The 23,146-nt window shown below is 31.3% G+C and overlaps 1 protein-coding gene across 1 annotated transcript in view; it reads right to left on the reverse strand.

Moving 5' to 3' along the window:
- MPHOSPH9 (M-phase phosphoprotein 9) overlaps positions 1-22,799 on the reverse strand; it is a 44,871-nt gene extending 22,072 nt beyond the window's left edge. The window contains 11 exon segments of the mRNA XM_074298989.1: positions 1,346-1,501; positions 2,193-2,644; positions 3,132-3,254; positions 9,019-9,125; positions 9,802-9,889; positions 13,102-13,222; positions 14,711-15,249; positions 15,511-15,600; positions 19,364-19,517; positions 22,598-22,640; positions 22,643-22,799. Of these exon segments, the coding sequence (XP_074155090.1) occupies positions 1,346-1,501; positions 2,193-2,644; positions 3,132-3,254; positions 9,019-9,125; positions 9,802-9,889; positions 13,102-13,222; positions 14,711-15,249; positions 15,511-15,600; positions 19,364-19,517; positions 22,598-22,640; positions 22,643-22,703 (1,934 nt within the window). The 5' untranslated portion in view covers positions 22,704-22,799.
- Positions 22,800-23,146: the final 347 nt, after the last annotated feature.

Consider the following 23,146-nt stretch of genomic DNA (forward strand, 5'->3'; position numbering starts at 1 on the left):
TTCTGAAAAAAGGAATAAGAATATAAACTAGAGTCTCAAAAGATGATAAAAGTGCATCATGAAGTCTAGCTTGTGATCAAAGAACACACTATATATATAGCAGTAGTAAAAATTTCTCAACATAGTTTATAATACTAGAACAGTCTGTTAATTCCTGAATCCAGGGTTATAAAGGACACTGTCAAATGAGTTGGTACAGAAAATACTTAGAATTCAGATTTGCAATTTTCAATTCCACCATTATCCATTATCAGCCATGAAACAGGGCTTTGAAGGAACATTAGAATTAATCTAGTCCAATTCCCTTATTCTACAAGTGTTAAATAGAGCATCAGAGAGATAAAAAGTGATTTGGTCAGTCACACAGGTAGGTGGCCACAGAATAGTTTTTATAATTTTCCACTCCAGCTAATTAACTTTCCTTTGTCGACTTCTGGATTTCAGAAAGCCCCTCTAGGAGGGAGCTAACTTAGCAGGGAAAGGCATGCCTGCTATCATTGACCCCTGGAGAGCCCTAGAATTAGTTTTCCCAATGATAGCTAGAATTGAGTAGAATATAGACTCCTTCAGAGCAGAAACTAGGGTCATTTGGTAATCTTACCACACTACCTTGGCACATAGTAAGCATTTAATACTGGTTAAACTGAAACCCCTGTTCCATAAAATGTCCAGTATTAACTAAAAATTTTTCCTAATCAAAAGACATAACCCTGAAAAACACAAAGAAAATGAATATTCGATCAAAAAAAATTTCTGCTACCAAAACAACCACTATTCTATTGCATGCGTTTTTTAAGTTTTCCTCTAAAATACAGGTAATTTTGTATGTTAATTACCTAAAGTTATCTAAAGCTTTTGTGCCTTCTAGGATCTTGTCTCTTATTTCACATATCTTTATTATACAGGAGATACATTTCTTTACTCCCACAAATTTCTAAAATTATCTCAATAGTCATCTGAGCAGAAAAGGAACAAACTGTATCTTGAAATATTCCCTATTTATAAAGAACATTCATTTTAATTGTTAATTTAATTACCAGATTGGTTTATATTTCAATGGATCCATAAGACCTGATGGTGTCTTCTTAGCCTGCGTGACTTGTCCACGGCTCTCATAATTCTTCAAAGAGTATCAACCCTAAAAACTACAAGCTTTCCTCCAAGTCCAATTCCATTCACAGAAGCCAGCAGTTAAAGCTAAAATTTTAAAAATATTTTCTTTGGTGTGGATAAACCATTTTTTAATATTTTATACTTAATGGTGCCTATGCATTTTGAGAAAGAATCATATCTCAAGTTAGGGAAACTTTCATTTTATAGGTTAAGTCATAATAACACATTCTACCTGTCTGCAAGACTCTGGTTGGTTTTCTTCAAATCGCCATATGAAGATGCTTCATTTCTCTCTAATTGTTGCTTCAGGTTATGTATCTCTGAATCATAATAAGCCCGGAGATCAGCTACATGTCGAGCATGCTTCTCCCTCAGGTTTTGCCTCATTCTGCTCACAGGGGACAAAAGAGAATTAAGTATGAATCAAAGAAGAATGCATCAGTTGTTTTTATGCCTATCTATAACATTCATTTACAATGGACATTAAAATAAATTTATGGTTAATTTATTTGTAATGTCATAATTAATAATAATATTATTAATTTGTAATGTCATATTAATCTTTAAAATGTCTCCTAAATTTTTTTCTTACATAGTACAGAGATTATATTGTTCAATACCTTCATTCTACATATAGTCAAGGGGCAGAGATCTATAGAGATAAAAATGATACCTAGGAACTACTATGAACAAGTTACTTCTTTTTAAATGAACAATTTGATTATTTAAGATGTTAAGGTATGAAATGCAAATACTAACATTTTTTCATTGTCTTTTGATCCAGATTTCTCATCTCAAAGTACAGCAAATTTTGCCCACAAAAACAGGAAATTCATCTGCAACAAAATCATGGAGACTACCCAAGTACATGCAGGGAAAAGTTAAATGACTTATTTGCCACAGTCACTACTACAATAGTACACATCAGACACAGGTCTGGAACCACATTTACCTGACTCTGATGCTGGCCTGCCTCCACTATCTATTCTCCAATATGTATTCACTATCTACTCTCCAATATGTAAGAGAAAAAAAAAAACAACAAAATTGATAACACTTTAAAAAAAAAACATACATACTTGGATAATGCTACTGGGTCTTCCATGCAAGACATTGAAACACTGCCATCTGGCAAAATATTGTCCACACTTGCAAGCCGGGAATTAGTGACAGTGGTTGAATTGTTTTCTTCATCTTCAGTGTTGAATGAAATTTCATTACTAGCAACAGTATGTGCTAATGGAAAAGAAGAACTGATCCTATTTTCATTCTGGAGTGCATGACTTTGCCAAGAGTCTATAGGTAAATTTTTAATATTTGAAGGATATTTGGGAGATCTATCTAATTGAGGAGAGGTGAGATTACTTATTTGGGAAAATGAGTCTATGTCAGAGTGACTAGAAGTACTAGGTTCTAACAGGGACTCTGGCAAGAAGGATAATCTGTCAAGATTACATCGAAAGTTATTTGATTGAATCCCTGAAATCTGTTGATTTGGTTTCCTGTGTAGGGCTGGATCTAAAGTCAATACCTAAAAGTAAAAAAAAAAAACAAAAACAAAGAGTAAGGAATGATATTTAATGCTCATTTTAAAATGAAAAATGTTAATATGTTATATACAATTTATCAAAAACTAAGAATCTGAAGCACCTCATATTTTGAGTCTCTCATATTCAGATAACAATCCATACAGGAAAAAAACCAAGTAGATGAAGAAAGCATATTGTTCAGATTCGTACATGTTTTTGGCAGGGGCCACTCACTAATTCAGGACATTTATCTTAGATGGGCTCTGCAAAAAGACAATTAGTTGGGCCCAGAACCGAATAAGGAAGGAAGAAATTGGGCTTAATCACATTCAAAGAAATAAAAAATTTAACAGGCATTTTCCACAATCTTAAACTTTTTAACATCAAGATTCTAGAAAAGATGTGCATGAATTATGGAACATAATGTTTTAGGAGAATCAGAATTGTAGATGACCCAAAGGACAATAAGAAAATATTTGAAGCCATTACCTCTGGTGGGTGACTGGGATTAGAAGTTGCAAGAGTCCATTCAGATAATTGCTTATTTTTCCTTTGATTTGTATGATAAATATCCTTCAGTGATGGCAGCTTCATCTCATTAGCAGAATTAGGCTTTAAAAATATAAAAACATTTTAATATGTGTAAACATTTTTACCTTGTTAGATACACCACCAAAATACCAAGCTGCAATTTAGAGATTTTTAAACTAGATCGTGAAAATTAGCACGGTACTGAAAAAGACTATATAGATCACCATCCACTATGAATTAAAGTCTCTGGGGGAAAAAAAAAATCTTTCCCAAAAGGTTTCTTCCATTGGTTCCCAGGAAACAAAAGCAGAAATTATAAGAAAAAGCTGCAAAAGAAGAAAATTTTGCTTGGATGTCAGGAAAAACTTCCTTTTCAGGCTACTTCAGGAGCTATTAAAATTTTTGTTTTTGATCAAAAGCTGCATGATAATTTCTTGATGTTCAAGTATGAATCATATTTTATGCTTATGGAAGTACCTGACAACTACAATTTTGTGGTTCTATGGTTTCACAATTCATAATCTAAATTATCTTTCAAAAACAAAAATCTTAACAGCTATCAATTTTGTTCTATTATAAAACTAGATTGAAGGCTCCTTTGAGTGTTCAGCAATTTTCAAAGAAAGACCAGGAACATTTCACTAATATATTTATTAAATCTTAATATTTTTACTTTTCCTTTCAAAAAAGACCAAACATTTGAAAACAGACAAGATGTGCTGAGTGACTAGAGACAAGTCAATTAAAAAGTTCCAAAAAGAAGTTATTATTTTTGCATTAATTTGGATTAAAGACAAAAGATTTTTAAAAGTCTTAGTATTTTTAATGACCAAGCTTGATCTCAAAGAAAAAAACTTAAGAAAAATGTATCTATCCCCCCCTAATCCCCATCTTTGCAAAGGTGGGAGGGAGTAGGAATACATGTATAAAAATGAATACATATCATACATGGATGATATACTGATTGCTTTGGGAGGGTTATAGTTTTAAATTAAAGTGATATAAACATTTAAAACAATAAAAATAAATTTTTTAAAAATGTCTTAATAGCAACATCATAAAAAGTCACAAGAATTGTCACTTTATGAAAGAATCTTATTGTTTTCTCCATTAAAAAAAACCAAAACACAACAACTTTAGATCTACATTTTTCTCTGAGCAGGATGGATGTTAATGAAAGAGAGAAAGAATTAAAAAAAAAAAAAAACTTTTTAACTTCACATGAGATTTATTCAAACATCTTTTATAACAAATTTTAATCATGTTTTATCTATTTGGAAAAAGTCCAAGCAGATGAGGATCAATGACACTCTTCCTACATTTATTTCACAGGAGTGTCTGAGACTCTGTTTTATGTTGAAAAGGCTCAAGGAAGACAAGAACCATTCAGGAATACACTAAGGAAGTTAAGGGCCAAACCAAAAATTCTACTTCAACAATCCAATAAGGCAAAATGCTCATTTTCTGGACACAGTAATAAGCTTAAAGAATACAAAATCAAATAGAAATGCAATGAGCATTTATTAAAAAGCTTTTGTGTGCTGAGCATTAAGCTCAGAAAAAGAAAACTTTTGGATTTCCCCTGGCCTTACTTAATATAAGACAACACAAACAAAAATAATAAAACATAAGTACATTAACATACCACAAAGTGGTATGTGAGATATAAGAAGGAAGATCCTATCAGTGCCAGTATGGAAAAGAGAAGACAACAAGGACCAAGAAAGGCTTCATTTGAGAGATTGCTTTTGATGCAAATTAAGACAATTCTGAGATACCACTATACACCTCTCAATTGGCTAAGATGACAAGCAAAGATGATAAATATTAAGAGGAGATGTGGGAAAACTGGGACACTAATACATTGTTGTTGAGTTGTGAACTAATTCAACCATTTAGGAGAGCAATTTGGAATTATGCCCAAAAGGCTATCAAACTGTCCTTTGATCCAGCAGTCTGTATATTGGGTTTTTATTCTAAAGAAATCATAAAAAAGGGAAAAGGATCCACATGTGCAAAAATAATTTGTAGCAGCCATTTTTGTAATAGCAAGGAACTGGAAATTGATTGGATGCTTATCAATTGGGGAATGGCTGAATAAATTATAGTATATGAATGTTATGGAATGTTATTGTTCTATAAGAAATGATCAACAGGCTGATTTCCAAAAGGTCTGGAGAGACATGAATTGATGCTAAGTGAAGTGAGTAGAAACAAGAAAAAAAAAATTGGGCATGCAACAACAAAATTATGAGATGACCAAACCTGATGGCCATGACTCTTTTCAACAATGAGGTGATTCAGGCCAGTTCCAATAAACTTGTGATGGGGAGCGAGCCATCTGCATCCAGAGAGAAAACTATGGGGGACTGAATATAGATCACAACATTGTAGGCAAGAGGTGACAAAAGCACTATGTCTTTGTGTGTGCACACACACTTGCCCAGAAGGGCAGATGTAAGAGATGCTGTGGAAGACAAGATCTAACAAATGAAATGATATGTGGGAAGAGGCCGAGTAACACTGAAGTTACAATATGGGAAATTGTAAATTGGAAATATGGTATATTATCTGTTATTTCTCTTCAAGAAAATAAGCATTCAGAAGAGAAGGTGGTTGGGGGAGGAAGGGAATTAGAGTTCTACATCAAATATCTATAGCACACATCCAATATGAAAATATTCAATAGGCAGATAGTAAAACTAAGAGAAATGTTGGAAACTGAAAATATAAATCTCTAAGTCTTCAGCATGAGATGATATTAAATCCACAGGAATAGAGGAGGTCCCCTGTAATGTTCTCTAAAAATATAAAATTCTCTGGGAGCAGGTTTCTTGGGGAGCTTCTGGAGGCAACCTTAATTTCAATTCAGAGAAATAATCACCTCAAATTCAGCCAGGAGTTAAAGTCCAAATCCTTTCTTGTTTCCTTTTTAAGTCTTGTCTCCTTCTTTGGGCCTGGTTAGCTTCTTTTTTTGGGGTTAAGTGATTCGCCCAGGGCCTGGTTAGCTTCTTTTTTTGGGGTTAAGTGATTTGCCCAGGGTCACACAGCTAGGAAGTGTTAAGTGTCTTGAGACCAGGTTTGAACTCAGGTCCTCCTGAATTCAAGGCTGATGCTCTATCCACTGCGCCACCTAGCTGCCCCTCAGTTAGCTTCCTTAGAGGCCTCTCTCCTTGGTTCCTGCCGCTAGTCTTTTGCCTCTGCCAGCTTCAGCCTCTAGCTCCCTCTAATCTCCAGCCAGCACAAAGGTGGAATATGGAATGAATCTGACTCTGCCTCCGATAGTGGGTTTGTGGGTCTGGCCCTGAGAGCTTCTTGCTTATATGCTGTCCACTAAGTATACTCCAATCATTACATCACTAGGAAACCATTATTTGTTGTAGGATTAAATCAATGGTAAATTAGATTTAACCACTGTCTCCTCAATTCCACTTAGTACCTTGTTTCAAGTTCTGGCCCATAACATCTCCTTGTAGGATCAGATCAATCATACTGAACCATGCTAAATTAGAGAACTATTGTTTCTATCAATTCCACTGTACCTTGTAAGAATCATAACAGTCCCCAAGTGATCAAGTAAAGAGAGAAATGAAGATGGCCCAGGAAAGAACCCTGGAATCGATTCTGAGAGATGTGATATGGTTGATGATTCTGCAAATCCAAGATTTCAAACAGAAACAGAACCACAAGAGAGAAGTGTCATGAAAACCCAAAAAAAGGATATCCAGGAAGCTCTAGAAAGTAGTCAGCAGCAGAAATATCAAGAATAAGGATTGAGGAAAAAAAAAAAAAAAAAAAAAGCATCAATTTGGAAATTAAGAGATCATTGGTAACTTTGGAGAGAGTAATGTCATGTTCAGTGAAAAGTTTAGTCAGAAGATAGTCTGACAATCAGACAATTAGACTAAAGGAATATATTTTGAAGAGGTATTAAACTTGTTCCATTTGGTCACAGAAGAAAAATTTGGAGTAGAATTAAAAGTAGGAAAATTTAGGCTTGACATAAAAAGAACAACTTCCTAATACTTAGCTATCAAAAAATTAAAGTTGATTTGAGGATTAATGGTTCCTCCCTCACAGGTCTTCAAACAAAGACTGTATTACCTCTTATAAGCAAGTAGCACTATTTGCCAGTACTGCTTAATAAAAGCTTATGTAACTAGAATATTCGTTTTCAGGTTTGAGTCAGCCTGGATGACCATTAGGCTTCCTCCTAACTAAAATTCTCTGATTCTGTGAATGGGATCAAGGGCACAAATAAAAGAATTAGCTTCTAAAAGGGCACTTTGTAGCTAAAAGGAGTGGGTTGGTAACAAAATGATGGCATTTACACGTTATATAGACTAAAGAAAAAAACCTCTGAAAACTCATTTTCAATGACCCCAATCTCTCAATACAATAACAAGTTATTTTATCTACTAAAAATATGTGTGGAGAAACAGAGTTGGGGTTAGAGAAGCAAAATTTGGGACAGTGAGCATGAGGAATAAGATAGTGAGTCAAAAATCAACTTTGTGTTTATAAACACCCAGAAAAGGGATGCCTCATCAAAAGATTATGGAAGAATACAGAGTTTTAGTGGCTGCAAAGTCTAATATGATATATTAATCAAAAAAGGCTATATTCTTCCTTAGGCCATATGTGGAGTACAGTGTTCAGCTCTGAGCATCTGGTTTTAGAAAAACATAAATTAGAAGCATGTACAAATGAGAGTGATCAGAATACAGAGAAGAAAGGAGGAAATGTTATAGAACAATTGATTTAAGGAATGTCCCTGTAAAAAAGACTTAGAAGAAACAAGTTAATTATCTTTGCTATTTGAGGTTTGATATAACAAAAAATATCTTATAGATTCAAGGTATCCAACAACACTGAAATTACCCAACCAGCTGTTGGAAATGTTGTGATACGTTTTCTTGTGGAGGTACAGCTTTGAGTATGACATCTGAAGCACTTTCTTAGTGCTATAGTCTATACAAGGGCAAAGACTTGTCATTCCCAGTATTTGCAGACATATGACATATTCAGTATTCACAACTAAAATGAAGAGCACAACACAAAATGGGCAAAATTATTCTAAAACCTAATTAGATTTCCTCTCCTTTATCATTCATTGCCATCATGTCTTAGCATGGCTATGTAGTCTGTCTTCCCTCTCTTTTCTCACTCCCTTCTCTTGCCATTTTCATTTCCTTTATTTCTTTTTCTTATCCAGCCCTTCCTAATCTCTTCTTAACTCCTCCCTTCAGTCACATTTTAAAATTACATGCTATTTTGTTAGTACCTACCATGTACGTACTACATTTTTTTAGTCTGTTATTACCAATGAAATGGGTTAAGAGACAAGTCATTTTACTTTCCTGTTGAAATCCCCACCTTGTAACAGAGTAAGCACTATCCAAATATTTGTTGGTTGACTGATTCAGTGACTAGATAGAAGGTTTTCCAACCAATGGGAGACCAATTAGTTGAATATTTTTCAATTAAAGGTCTATGATTACAACAATTGGGAGTCAGGATTAAATTATTTAAAGCTAAAGCAGAATTGTTATTATAGACTCAAAAGAAACAATATTTCAATAAAAAAAATTGCCATTTTAATTGATTTAATGAATTATTTATATGATTCAGCAAGGAACTGACAAATGAGATTAGTTTAAGCAAAATTACTAACATCATAAACTTATTAGCATATTCACATTGTCATCCTAGTTTGAGTAAATAACACAGGTTAAGCACATGAAATTGATAAGGATTAAAAAGTGGGATGAACCAATGGTTGGGGAAATCAAAATCTGAATTGGGCATTATAAAACATTTAGAAATGTGAACAAGATAAAAATACCTGGTTTGGTAACACTTTTGTGGAGTTGATATTTAAAAATGATTTTTCCAAAGATTCAGGCAAAGAGTCATATATGTTCTTTTCTTGTAATTTCCAATAATTCATTCCTAACAGGCAAAAGAAAGGTGAATGAAAAAAAGATGCTAGTGAAAGAGAAGGAAAATGAGGAGAAAAAAAGTATGTAAGGAAAAGAAAAATAAAATAAAGAGAAGAGAATGCAGTGTTTCTAGTTTATGTTTTTCTTACTATAGGAATTCATATATGTAACTACAGCATATTATGGGGATATAAGACAAAAGGAAACAGTTCTTGACCCCAAAAGATCTATATTCTACCAGGGAGAAACAACATGTAGACATAAACAGAGACAAAATATACACAGGAAATTCCAATGAGAAACTGGAGAGTGAAAAGAAGGGATCAAGAAAAGTCTCATAAAAGACACTGAACTTAAAATGAGCTAAGAAGGAAACTAAAAATTCTAAGAGTTGAAGAAGGGTATACAATGATAAATTGATGAATTTCAAAATTCCTTTAGGAAACAGACAAAAAATAATCATACCAGATTACTTTCTTAGTTGCTTTAAATACCCAAGTACAACTTAGTTATACTTAAATAATAAAGTACTACTTTCTTTTATCTTTATAGAATAATGTATAATGTTGAGGCAACTGAAGCTCCTCGTTATTTCTAATAATACAAGATCTCGTTCCCAACTAAGAATTTATAGGCAAATCTCTAAGAATATAGAAAAGTTTAAAAATATCAGAAAGATATCATACCTGTTCCTTCAGATACCCAAGAACTCGAGTTTTCATTTGGTTTATTAAGGTAAAAAGCATGAGGATATGTAGCAGCACTGAAGTCAGACTACAATTCAAAAAATAAATATATATATATATATTACTATAAAGTCAAGTTAAAACTTATTGAGCCTAATTTTTTAGCTCACTGAATGAGTAACATAAGAAAGCTCCCAAAATATTTACAAAAAAGAAAATTTGGTTTCATTCATCATAAAAAATTACAGGAGAGAAATTTAAAAAAAACAAAAACAAAAACAAAAACAAAAACGGAAGCTGTTCATCCTTAATAGTCTATGATTAATTCTGCATGACATCTATTCCAGTGTCTAATTAGGACATATTGTTTCACTCTATGAAGCAAGATCATGAGAACTGAACCAATTATCATTTAACAAATTCAAAACTACAACAGTTAAGCCAGCAATGATTAAGAAAAACATTTAAATAGTTATCATGAATATATAATAGTAAATTTTAAAAAGTAAAAATTTTTAAAAATAAATAAATAGTAAATAAAAAAATTTCAAATCCAAAAAAGTAGTAATTACTGTTGACATTTAAAAAAAAAAAAATTTGGTCACAGATCTCAGTCGGCCAAGGTGCACAGCAACAATCACAACCTGAAGATAGTTGCAATAGTTTTCCTAACCATTTATTCTAAAGATGATTTCCTTAAAACTCCAGTCTTAAGAAAAGTTTTTTATGTTAGATCAATAAAACTGTATATGTGCCAGGAAGGAGGATTAATAAATCTCAGCCATATAAGGTACTAAATTACTCCCTTTTTCATTAGTCAAGAAAATTTACAAGCAGTCTTTTGCCTAAAGCTTTCAAAGTCACCTTTCTAATCACCATAAATATTCAATAATTCAAAAAAGTAAAAAACTGTGTAATAGGAAAAAATAAATCTGAGTAAGAAATTCTGCTCAGTTGCAATCCAGCAGATACCGAGAGGTGAGCTTATCTTCAACAGTTGCCTACTCTTCTTAGAGAACAAGGGATTCATTGAAGAAAAAAAAAAGCTTGGCTTTTCATGAGAAATAAAAGTATGGAGCAATTAACAGTCCTTTTAAAAGATCAACCCTTTAAGCTCCTGAAGCTGTCACAATCCAAGTAGAAGAACCCTCTCTACCTTAGTCTCCAAAATAGTTTAAAAGAAAAAAAACACAAAGTCCTTCATCTAACAAGATGAAGGGCCTTCAAGTGCTTATCCTACAAGAACAACAGAAACAAAGACAAGCATCCTTAGGATAAACTACATTTAAAAAACGGCCTCCAGAACAGCTTCAGCACAAATTATGTTTTTATATGAGTAGTTTAGATCAGAAAAGATAGGATACCTTTTGTATTATCTAAACTAAAACCTGCCCCTTTATAAACATATAAAATCCTGAAGGAAACCTCAAGTGGTATTAAGTATAAGTTGCTCCTTAACCTCAGAAACTAGATTCCTGCAAGCCATATATTGCCTTAGAAAACAACAAACTAATTTCTCTGTTGAATTGGATTTTTACATATTTTGTTAAATATTTCCTAATGAAATATTTTAGTCTGATTCCTACCTGTGGGGCAAGGAGTCTGTCACCTCTGATCTAGGCCAACTACTATTCACCAAGAAAGCTTCTACAACATTTCACCAACAATTTGTAGGGTCATCTCCAGGGAATCGATTTGCTGGAGAGGTATATCCCATCTACTTTTGCCCACTTTTTATTATAATTAGTCTAAGTAAGTTCACATCTCAAGCCTAGACCACCTAATATTGTCTACATGATGGTCCTTAGCTCTGTGAAGCTAAGCAGAACAGGACTAATCCCTTGTCCATACCCATGTCTTTCAAAAATTCAATCTTTCTCTCAGTGGAAGCTCATACTATCCTAGAGCCACCCAACAAGGCAGAATCTGGCCAAATGACTCATTAGTCTGATCCAGTTTGATACTGACTCCTCAGCATTTTCAGCTAGTCTTATCTATACTCCATAAAAACACAAGAACATTAGATTGCTGCATAGCTACGATATACTACATGCTATGATATTCAACAAGAAACAAAACACAAGAAAATCTAGTCACTCAGTAAAACTGCATAACAAAAGTTTATATTTGAAAAGTTTATCAGAAAATTCTCCAACAAAAGCTAGAGATAGGTAAAAGAAAAGTGACCACTAGGTAAATGAGAAAGCATTTTGGGGGGGGGGGCGTTATTCTCTAAATCTAGCAATTTTTCAATCAGTCTAAATTTTCCCTGCAGATTATGCAAAGTACTTTCACCCCAACATCATCATGTAAGGTTATATTGGAATCACCAATGCATTAAAAGGATATTTCTGATTATGCATAACTTTGTTTCACCTCAAAAAGGAGAGTTAACATTGTTTTCTATACTTTTAATTTTCCTTCCTTAAAAAAAAAAAATCTGGAAAAATTTTTTAAAGAAGTCACGAAGATTTGTCAAATCTTTAAATTGAAGAGTAGAAAAATTAAAAGAGAGTAAATAGTGCCTTATTTATGAAAGCTGAGTGAATGGCTTTTTAAATTCTTGCTTTCTGATAGGTTGCTACAAAGACTGAAAAATGCTCTTAGGGATGGGAGAGATAGGAATTTTCTAAAAGTTTATAAAGATCAAAACTTTGCAATTTATATGTACTACACTAAAACTGATACTTTTCTGATAATTAAGGCCAAAAGAAACTTTTACTTATTTTTACCAATTAAATGAGAGACATATAAAGTATCTTTAAAATTTTAAAGTCCTGGGACTTTTAACTACCCTTTAATATTAGAACAAGTGCTATGGAAATAAAGGGACACAAATTCATATTTTAGGCAACGATTTCAGTATTTCTAAAATTTTGATACTTATTTACATAATATTTTCAATTTAATAAAATGTTATCTTTTTAATATGCCAATTAAATATATATCAGTACATTAAAAAATCTGCTAGTGAAAATTTTTTACTTAACTTTAAATTTTTCAGAGTTAAATAATAGGTTATATCATTAGATGTCAATACTTGCAAAACATGAAATGACAGTGCTTTAAAAATTATTTTTAAAAATAATATCCTCAGCTCCTAATTTTAATTAGCAGGCACCTACATAATAATTGTTTATAGCAACTCATTATTTCTAATCTTCACAAAGCCCAGAAAAATTGATTGTCAGTGGAACAAATTAATAATAAAATAGGATAAAAACAAATAGAAATAATGATGACATAACACTATCCCAATATAATGCCAATACAATCACAGAATTTGAAGTTACCACCTACATCCTCAATTGTTGATTTTTTCCTTTGTTCACTTCCTTGAGATGTGATATATCCCTCTTCAATATGTACTCTCTTTGGCTGATTTTGTTTCAATTTTTGTGCCCATGATGTTAAAGATTTGCTATTAAAAAGTAGAAAACAAAAATTAGTTCTTTTATGTCATGTCACAGAGAAAAAAAGCCTTGACCTTCTGGAAGTAGAATGTGGTGGTGGAGTAGGAGGATGTGTGTGTGGGGGGGTGGGGTGTGGGAAGTGTGTGTGTGTGTGGGGGGGTATATGTGGGTGTGTACCTCTCTCTCTTTCTTGGAGTTCAGTTTTTTCCCAACAGTGGTAATGATGTATCATTAATTTGCATTTATCTACTTGTAGATTTTTACTTTTTCTCCCTTAGCATAAAAACACACTACCTACGGATGACTTGTATCTTGTGGCCATAGAATACGTGTACTAACTAACTGACCTATGCAGAACAATGTTTGACCTAAAATAAAAATATATTTTGTCACTGCCTAATAACATCTTTAAGATAATTATACTAATCAACAGAAAAGGTCTTTGAAATGCAAATATGTGTATATATGAAATGCATATGTGTGTATTATATGTAAATGTAATATATACATATATACAAATATAAAATTGAATTTCACAAAACAGATAAATTAGGCAGTATTTGCAAAATAGATTTACCATCAAATTTCTTTATTAAGTGATTAATTCTTGGAGAAATAGAAATGTAATCCAATTTACAACAATTATACTTACATTTTGTTAAGACATCAAATATATAAAGAAAGATATTAATTGTAAAATTTCTCTATTTTAAACACATGCATAATAAAATTCCACAAAATTGAAAAAATGTAAAAATTGTTTTTTAATAGTGTCAAATTATTGGAAAATACAATAGACTTCCTAGTTATTCCTATTTTGAGAATACAATTTGTAATAATCTAGCATAAACAAAGAAATTCAAATTTTATAAGATGCATTTGAAAAAATTATTTTATCAATCAACAAGTTTTTAATAAACATTTCCCATATGCCAGTCACTATGTTAGCTCTAATCTAGATGCTACCTCAGAGTAACTGACTGACCATCTCTACTAAAGAATGAATGTCTCTGATGTCTAATAGTGACATAAAAATGATCCTGGGTTCTCACAAGCTATGCCCAAAAGGTGCAAAGAGGCAGATCTGGTAAGCTTTATCCAAGCTGCAAAAACTTCAGGTAGAGGGCAGTGTGTATATTTCCTCTAGGAACGTATGGTATAGGTCTGTCTCTAAGTATTTATGTTATCTAGAAGGCAGCCTTAGCTAAGTTTGGGTTTCTGCCCAAACTGGTAACAAATGGGATGAATTTTTCTAGCCATAATCCCCCAAAACTATCTAACCCTAAATGATTGAGAGATTAAGATCTGCATCTTGGGAAGAAGCAACCACAGCCATAAAATCACAAATCTTTGAAGCATTAATTCAATTACCTGTTATCTGCCAATTAGCATTATCTGTTCTGAAAGTAAATATTTCAGGGCTTTTGATAATATTCCAAATGAAAGTATTTAATAAATGAATAAGTGTTTTCAAAGCATGAAAAATAATGACTCACTTGTTTGATTTTCCACAATGTGCTTCAGAAATCTTATCTTCACTGGTAAAATTATGTTCATATTCACCAGGAAAAATAGAAACATCTTCTTTGAGTGCTGAGTCATACTCTTTTGTAGCTTGGCTACATAGGTTCTTGTTCTTGACATCGCTTATAAATGAATCCTTCTGGGGCATAGAGGTTATATGTTTGCCTTTGGAAATGTCTTTGTGCTCCTTGAATTCTTTTGAGTCTTTAGGTTTATAAGGATTTCGTTCTGAAATAAAAAAATTACTATATCCACCATTATTCATTGAAATATTATCCATAATGGTGTCTTGATGTGAAGAAAATGTGTTTGGCCGAATTTCAGTTTCTTTAAGTTTAGAATAGTTGGCAACGTACTCATTTCTTTCACAGTTTTCAGAACACAACCCCATTTGACTTTCTAATGTAGAAAAATTGCTTGTCAGTTTGTCAAGGGAATGTCTGCTACTAGAAGGCCATGAAACTTTATTCTTCTGTAACTTAACTAAATTTCTTATCTCTTCCTCAATAAGCTGAAAATAAAATGCAGGAAAATGTGTAAGAAAAACAAGAAAGCACATAAAAAAATGCCATCTGAACATATTACAATATTCATATATAAAATATATATTCACATTATTTTACAAATTGTGATGAAATACACTAACAAATATTTATTCTAGAACACATTTATTTGTGCAAGACATATTATATAAGTCAATGGAGTTCAGGGGAACAGGAAAGTGAAAATACACAAAGGTAAAGAAGAGCTGAGCATGTAAACAAGTTCTCACTTTGATTTGGTTATTGAACTTTTCTTGCTGTGCAACGATCTGCTGTTCTCGCTGTGCTTCCAACAAACTGAAGAGCTGTAACCACTTAGCCTAGTAAATTTTTAAAAAAGAATGATTCAAAAGAGAAATCTTAGTCATATGACAATACATACAATATGAGCTAATAATAATAATGGCAACATTTTGTATCAAAATATGTCATAACTAAATAAGCTACAATAAAGAATTTCTAAAAATAAAGATGACCAAATATGGGAATTCTTCAAAACTATTATACTTTAGCTAGAGTTTGGAGAAAATGAATGAGAATGTTATCTTCAAAACAACCTTCAATATCATTTGAAATATTCTATTTCTGGTGGCTCTTCAATTATTAGAGGTTTTTAATACTTTGGCTTTACTTTTATATACTTTAATACTTTTAGTACTTTGGCTTCATTCTCCATCCCGCACCCATACCAAAGACAAGATTTCTCAACAAATACTTTTGTCTTCCTACTGAAAGAAATCCTATACCATAAACTCAAAGAATTCTTTTTTTACTGTGATTAATTACACCAAAATGCATTCTTTAAGTTGACAAAATCATATACAGAGTTAATTTAAGTAAAACAAGCTGTAACAGAGATAAACAAATGGGCTATTCCATAAACCAGGGAATCCTAATTTTAAATCTCCTTTGGCAGACTGATGAAGCCACAGTATCTCTTAAATATACTTAAATGCATAAAATAAAATATATAGGATTATAAGAGAAATTGGAAGTTAGTCAAAATAAAAATGTATTTTTTTCCATCCAGTTTCATGGACCCTCTAAAATTTCATCCCTATTATATATGTCTGTAGTGCACAATGATAGGAATTCTGCTCCTGTGCAGCTTTCTTTAGAAATCATTTTCCATTGCAATCAACTAACCCTTATTAAATACTTATGCTCAAGGCAGTAAAAACTACAAAGAAATATAATTTTTAAGATGGTTTCTGTCTCAAGGGATTTTATGTTTTCCTGGAATTCCATTACCCATTAAATTCATAATTCCAATAAGTTCAAGCACTCAAATGATTACATCTACAGCAGAACAAAGTGTTGAAAATCAAAAATGAAAAACTAAGTTGTCTTGATGGTCTATGCTCATTTTTTTACAACATTAAGATGGCTATGGTTTCAATATGTCTAAACAGATTATCCCATATTTTAGTTCTATGCAATGTAATATTGAGGAACAATATAAATCAAATTTAAAAAATATATCACACTGAGATGTGATCTGATCGAGGCAGATTAAACCCTGAGATAAAAATTTAATTTACTAAACCATGATATAATAAGAAAATCAAGGGTAAATTTATACAAGTTCTGTCTTTTTTGGTGTTTTGTATTAGTGAACCAATCTTTCAGCCTAACTTTGTATTAAAATAGCTTTTCTCAATTCTTCTCTTACTGCCCAAGTTAATAGAAATAATAAGGAAGACTTGGCTTCAAATTCCTCCTCAAACACCTTCTATCCATTCTGTATATGTTATCTGTCCAATCAAAATGGGAGTTCCTTGAGAGAAAGAACAGTGGTTTTGCTTTTCTTTTTATCACCAAAACTTGGCATAGTATCTGGCACAGAGTAAGCACTTAAGAAATGCTTGGTGACTGAATGATGGTATGTCCATGAGTATGACATTCCATCTTTCTAGATCTAGTTTCCTCACCTATAAAATGGAGTACAATAGCTTAATTGAAATAATATCCCTTTATAAAGTACCCCATAAAGCTGAAAGTGCTCATAGTATATCCAAACCAAACCAAAATGATTTGTGTACACCAATTATGGCACTATATTGTTGCTATACTATTATTATTTTGTGATTCAGACTAGAAAAAAACAATCATTTTTTCATATCTACTTTACCTGATAATGAAATTTCTCCAAGATAGATAAAATACAAATGTATTCTCTATTAAATGTCATTTAAAACTTGTAATTAAAAGCATGGAGAGAGTTAGGTATATAAATTATAAAATAAAAAGATAATATTGGCTTTAAAAACATTGGTTTAAAAGACCAATCAATTTATTTGTGGTAAATCTTAATATTTCAATTTTATTTATTACATTCACAATTGGTACTCTCAAATTATACAAAATTTTCATCTAGTTAACACTAAACTAGATTTCTGCCTGAAGATATTTTGTATATCAAACTATCCAAATGAAAACATGTTTTTTTCCAAACTTTGTATCAATTATAGGCAGAAAAGAAATAGAAACATTAACTTTATGTCAAAATTTCGAATAAATGAAATGAATATGAAGGGAACATAAATTTAGAGTTGAAAAGGCTCTTAGAAACACTTCATTTCACAACCAAGGAAGCTGAAAGCATAGCTCAACTTGCTTGCTCAATGTCCAGAAGTTAACAAGTGGAAGGTTTTGATTTGAACCAGTGGTGAATTTGGACAAAAGTCCAATTCTCCTAAATTCATGTTATAAAGGCTGAAATATTTTTAACCAATTTTTCAATGAATTGGTGAATTAAGCATAGAACCAAGCAGTTCTCCCAAATTCAAATGAAAATGATTTGATGCTTATTACATGCAACAATATGTGTTTTTATTTTTGTTTTCAAATAAACTGAGAAAAGGAAGAAAAATCTATATGCTGGTGTACAGTGTGAATTTGGATTCTTCCTTGAGACTTACTTAACCAGACAAAAAATGAAAAGTGGTAGGTTCCTAGCTTAACCCATACGTGTTTATCAAAATTAATAAATCCTCATTTATTTTAATTCATGTTAATAGATATTAGGTTATTAGGCGAATTTGTTTCATATTTTTGATGATAAATTAAAAGTCTTCACTTTAGCAAACACTAATGGGATTAATATTAACAACAACAATAGCTAACATTTTATAGAATTTACCTATCCAAGCTGTACTAAGAATTTTACAATTATCTCATTTGATCCTCACATTAACCTTAAAGAAGGTAGGTGCTATTATGGTCCCTACTTTGCAGATGAAGAAACTGAGGCAAATAAAGTTAAGACTTACACAGGGTCACATAGCTAGAAAGTGTCTCAGGCCAAATTTGAACTCAAGGAAAACCATGTAAAAAAATTACTGTTACTTATATGGATCTTTCAATTTAACCCACATTTTATTTACTCTTCAATATAATAAGAATTTGTTGCTTGAGGTCTACTGCATGAAACCTTAATTTGCCTTTCTTCAATACCAAATATGACCAAAGATAATTTGACAATACTTATTTAAAGCAAACCAAAATGAAGAATCCTATTCTAACTGCTATAATGAAACCTTTACTATAATTTAAATATCAATTCCAGCCAATACTAAGGAGTATTTTGAGAAAAAAAATTCCAATATACAAATAAACTAAAACCAGTTATAAAGAGTTCATTTGTAACTATCAATCTAAAGAATATTCAGTGACATGAAAAGAGACCGTAAATAAATGTGATAAGGTATTAAATATAAACTTTGGTTTATAATAATTTTTGAAGGTTTTACTTCAAAGTAAGCTTTGCATCATTTTTTTTTCAAATAATTAAAATGTGAAATATGTACATCCATGATTTTTTTAAATTAATTATTAAATTAAAATTTTTAAGAGCTTTTATGCTGCTCTGCAGAAATATATCATACAAGTACAAACCTAATACAAGAACAAATTAGTAATGCAAAATACATGGATTTTGGTTATCTTTCAATCTTTCATACTCTAAACATCCAACAAACCACACAGAGACAGAATGAGAGAAAGAAAAAAAGGATTAATAAAGCTATAAAGTCAAATTTTTCTATTCTCTATAAAGAATTCTATTGAATCCTCCATTCCTACCTCACACTTTCTCCAAATTTCAGAATCCTCCTCGCCAGAGTTTTGTCGATCTTGCATAAAAGAGGTTAGGACTTCAACTGAACTTTGAATTACAGGGATCTTGGTCTTCGCTGAGAAAGAGGACAACCCATTTGCACTTAGGAAGAGACTGTTTCTGCTTTTGTGGAAACATAAATAATTCAAAATTTTCTTCATTCTACTGAATTATTGAATAATTCACTAGTTTAGATTAAGCAATGCAGCACAAAACCACAGTATTTAATTCTACTAAATGGGATTTCATTTGCTAAAAATCTGATCAGAGGATTATACATAAATTAAAAAAAATTGATAGCTTTCTATTTTTAAAAACAAAAACCAAATATTTCTTCAAAAATGTCAGCTTTCCTGAAAATGAAAATAGAACAAAACAACAACAAAATGAGTAAACTATGTCAAAACTTCCAATTTCTCACACCTAAAGTATTATGAGAGATTTTTCACCAATGATTATTAAATTTATGCTACAAAACATCTTTTAGAAATATAATAAAATCTCTTCACTGGAATTCACTAATTTAGTTTGGTAAACATATTGGAACGAAATTTATCTTTACATTATTGGGTGTGCTAAGCAGTGTCAACAAAAATATTTAGACCATTTAATGTTAGCTTAAAAAGCTCTGATACCACAAAAACTCTTTTCAAATCTAGTGCTGCAATCCAAAACAAAGGATAAATTTCTTCATATTTTTAATTATATCAGTCAAGCTATAGAATACTACAAGCCTTCTCTCAGTGAAAGCTACAATAATCCAAAAGAAATCTCTTACTATCACACTACAAAAAACAAAGTGGATGAAAAATGCATATTGTCCAAACCAAGCCAACCTAAAGCTATTTGATAGAGAACCAGTCAAGTTAATTTATTTGTGAATGTATATGTATGTGTGTGTATACATATATGTGTATATATATATATATATGTATACACACACACACACCATGAATAAATAGACAATGCAATTGGATAAGGGGCTAGCTGAATCCAGAATTCCAGTATGACATTATACTGGGTTAACTTTGAGAAATAACACAGTACATCCAAGTACATCGAAAGGTCATCAATTTTATATAATCCAATTTTATATAATATAGTCTCTACGTAATATTATATGACTGTGTATCACAAAGTACCATCACCTCAAAAGAATCAAAATTACAAATTTGAAAAGAAAACAGAAAGCTACAAGGTAAGAATAAACTGGCTATAACAAAAGAGATAGCTTTCAAAAATATAAGACCAGGAAAGGAAATGATCAGTCATAAGCAAGAATGGGGTACAGCAGATGAACAAATGTCCCTCACTATGTATTTGACAATACTTATTTAAAGCAAACCAAAATGAAGAATCCTATTCTAACTGCTATAATGAAACCTTTACTATAATTTAAATATCAATTCCAGCCAATACTAAGGAGTATTTTGAGAAAAAAATTCCAATATAGAAATAAACTAAAACCAGTTATAAAGAGTTCATTTGTAACCATCATTCTAAAGAATATTCAGTGACATGAAAAGAGAACGTAAATAAATGTGATAAGATATTAAACATAAATTTTGGTTTACAATTATTTTTGAAGGTTTTACTTCAAAGTATACATTTACTATTAGGTATATATAAACACATATGTAGAGTAGGTATATATAGAGACATATATACATATACACATATATAGTAAAAAAAAAAAATTAAACCTCATAGATTAGAACCTCTGTAGATGAGCTATTAGAACAATGTGACCAAAAATCATATGAGAGGATGTGGGGAAGTTGTTATTTAGCCCTCTACAATGAGACAGTATCCACATCAATGAAATCAAATAAAACCATAATGAACATGAGATTTGTCTGAAATTATTTTATAAAAGTATGTGACATAGAATAGCATAGGGTTTACTTATGAATTCTTTTAAAAACCTAATCAACCAACACATTTATGACATCTTAAGATGTACAACCTATGTTATATGTTAGGAATATATTTCAATGAGATACAGATTAAAACCTCAGTCATCCTAAGTCCTTGGGAAATGCTCCATTTATGATCAAGTTTTCCATAAAGTTGAGAATTCATCCTTTTTAGGTTTCAGGATATTTATTTTAGCCAATATTGAGTAGGAATCTCTCCAAAATATCTTACAATTCTCATCTTTCCAAACTAACAGAATTTAAACTTTTCTTGATGCAGTCAGAAATTATAACTGGGCTATAAAGTTGGTCACCACTGCAGCGCTTTTATGATTTCTAAAACATTGTACATAAATTACCTCATCTGCGCTATGACACATTAAAGAGATTAATATTCTTAGAGCCCTAGTATGTATGTGGACTACTTGATGCTACATTAAAGACCTACTATACTTTTGGAATTTGTATTTTGTCTGTGGTTTTTTCCATTTTATCCCCTTTCCTTTGATGTCAGGATATCAACTATCACTCCTTATGCTATTTATATGGCTGCCAAAGAATATTCTCTCTCAACTTCTAATTTACTATATATTGAGTAAGAGTAATTTATGTATTTCTATATAAAATAGAATCTAAATGATGAACTACCGACTCATGAGTCAAGTATGTGGAGTTTGTTACATCTATTTTAGATATTCAAAGATCTTTTTCATTTCTTTGAATTTCAGCCACATTATAAATAAGTGATATTACTAAATAATGTAGTTCCAAATAGGTAAAGCATTATTATAATATAAGCCATCAATTATAGTTTATAACTATAAAATCAAAATTTGGAAATATTTGAGGACATGAGTCCTAAAACTTCAAAGAAATGTGATTCTCAAAAAACAAACAAACCAAGAAGCAACAAACTTCATTTATAAAACCAGAGATAAAAGAGCAAGTTACTATTTAGCTGTTCCCCAATAAAAGTAAATATTTTAAAATATCTCTTGAAAAAGCCAGCAATATACAAGGGAAAGAGTAAACCAGATTAACAAAATACATAAACTAGTTAGTTACATCTGGTTATATAAAAGCACTTTTAAAAAACTAGAAAATTCCAAGGCCAAAAGATTATGATTTATAGGGTGAATTGGAGTACTATCCAAATATATAAATAATAAATAATATCTATTGTTTGAGATATTTAATAAATTGTTGAATTGAACTGTTTAATTGTATTAAGGTATATTACTCTATAACTGCTTTTAAATTTTTTTCACACTTTTCCATTGTTACCTGTTAGTACTTAAGCTATATCCAACAGAATTGTATTTCTGACATCAGATTCTATAGAAGATGGAAAGGTTTCTTGTTTACTTTTCACCAAGTCCAAATCTTCCATAGTTTATATCTAATAGGAATGTGGTTACATTCTCTTATTTGAGAAAGTAGCTTGACTTCATTGTTTGAAGAAACTGAATCCGATTCAACTTCAGGTACTTCATCACCTAGGGACATTTTCAGTTCCTAACATTCAGAAGCACAAAGTCCTAAGCTTACAACAGATTCTGAAAAAATGAATGGAAAACACTTAAAAGCTACTAAATATTCTATTCTTCCATGATGGGGAACATTTTAATTTTTGCACATAAATCCACATTTCAAATGATGGACCCAGAAAACAACATCACCTTCTTAGTGATATTACTCCATTTTCTTTAAGAAAAAGAAATCAATTTCCTATAACAATTTTGTTACATAACCAAATAACAGTTAATACTTGACTTTTAACCAGGGAACAGGGAAAAGTAACTCATTTGGCTATCTGCAGTTTTGTACATAGAT

This window comes from Sminthopsis crassicaudata, chromosome 1 (genome assembly GCF_048593235.1).
Source record: "Sminthopsis crassicaudata isolate SCR6 chromosome 1, ASM4859323v1, whole genome shotgun sequence".
In the NCBI taxonomy this organism is placed as follows: Eukaryota; Metazoa; Chordata; class Mammalia; order Dasyuromorphia; family Dasyuridae; genus Sminthopsis; species Sminthopsis crassicaudata.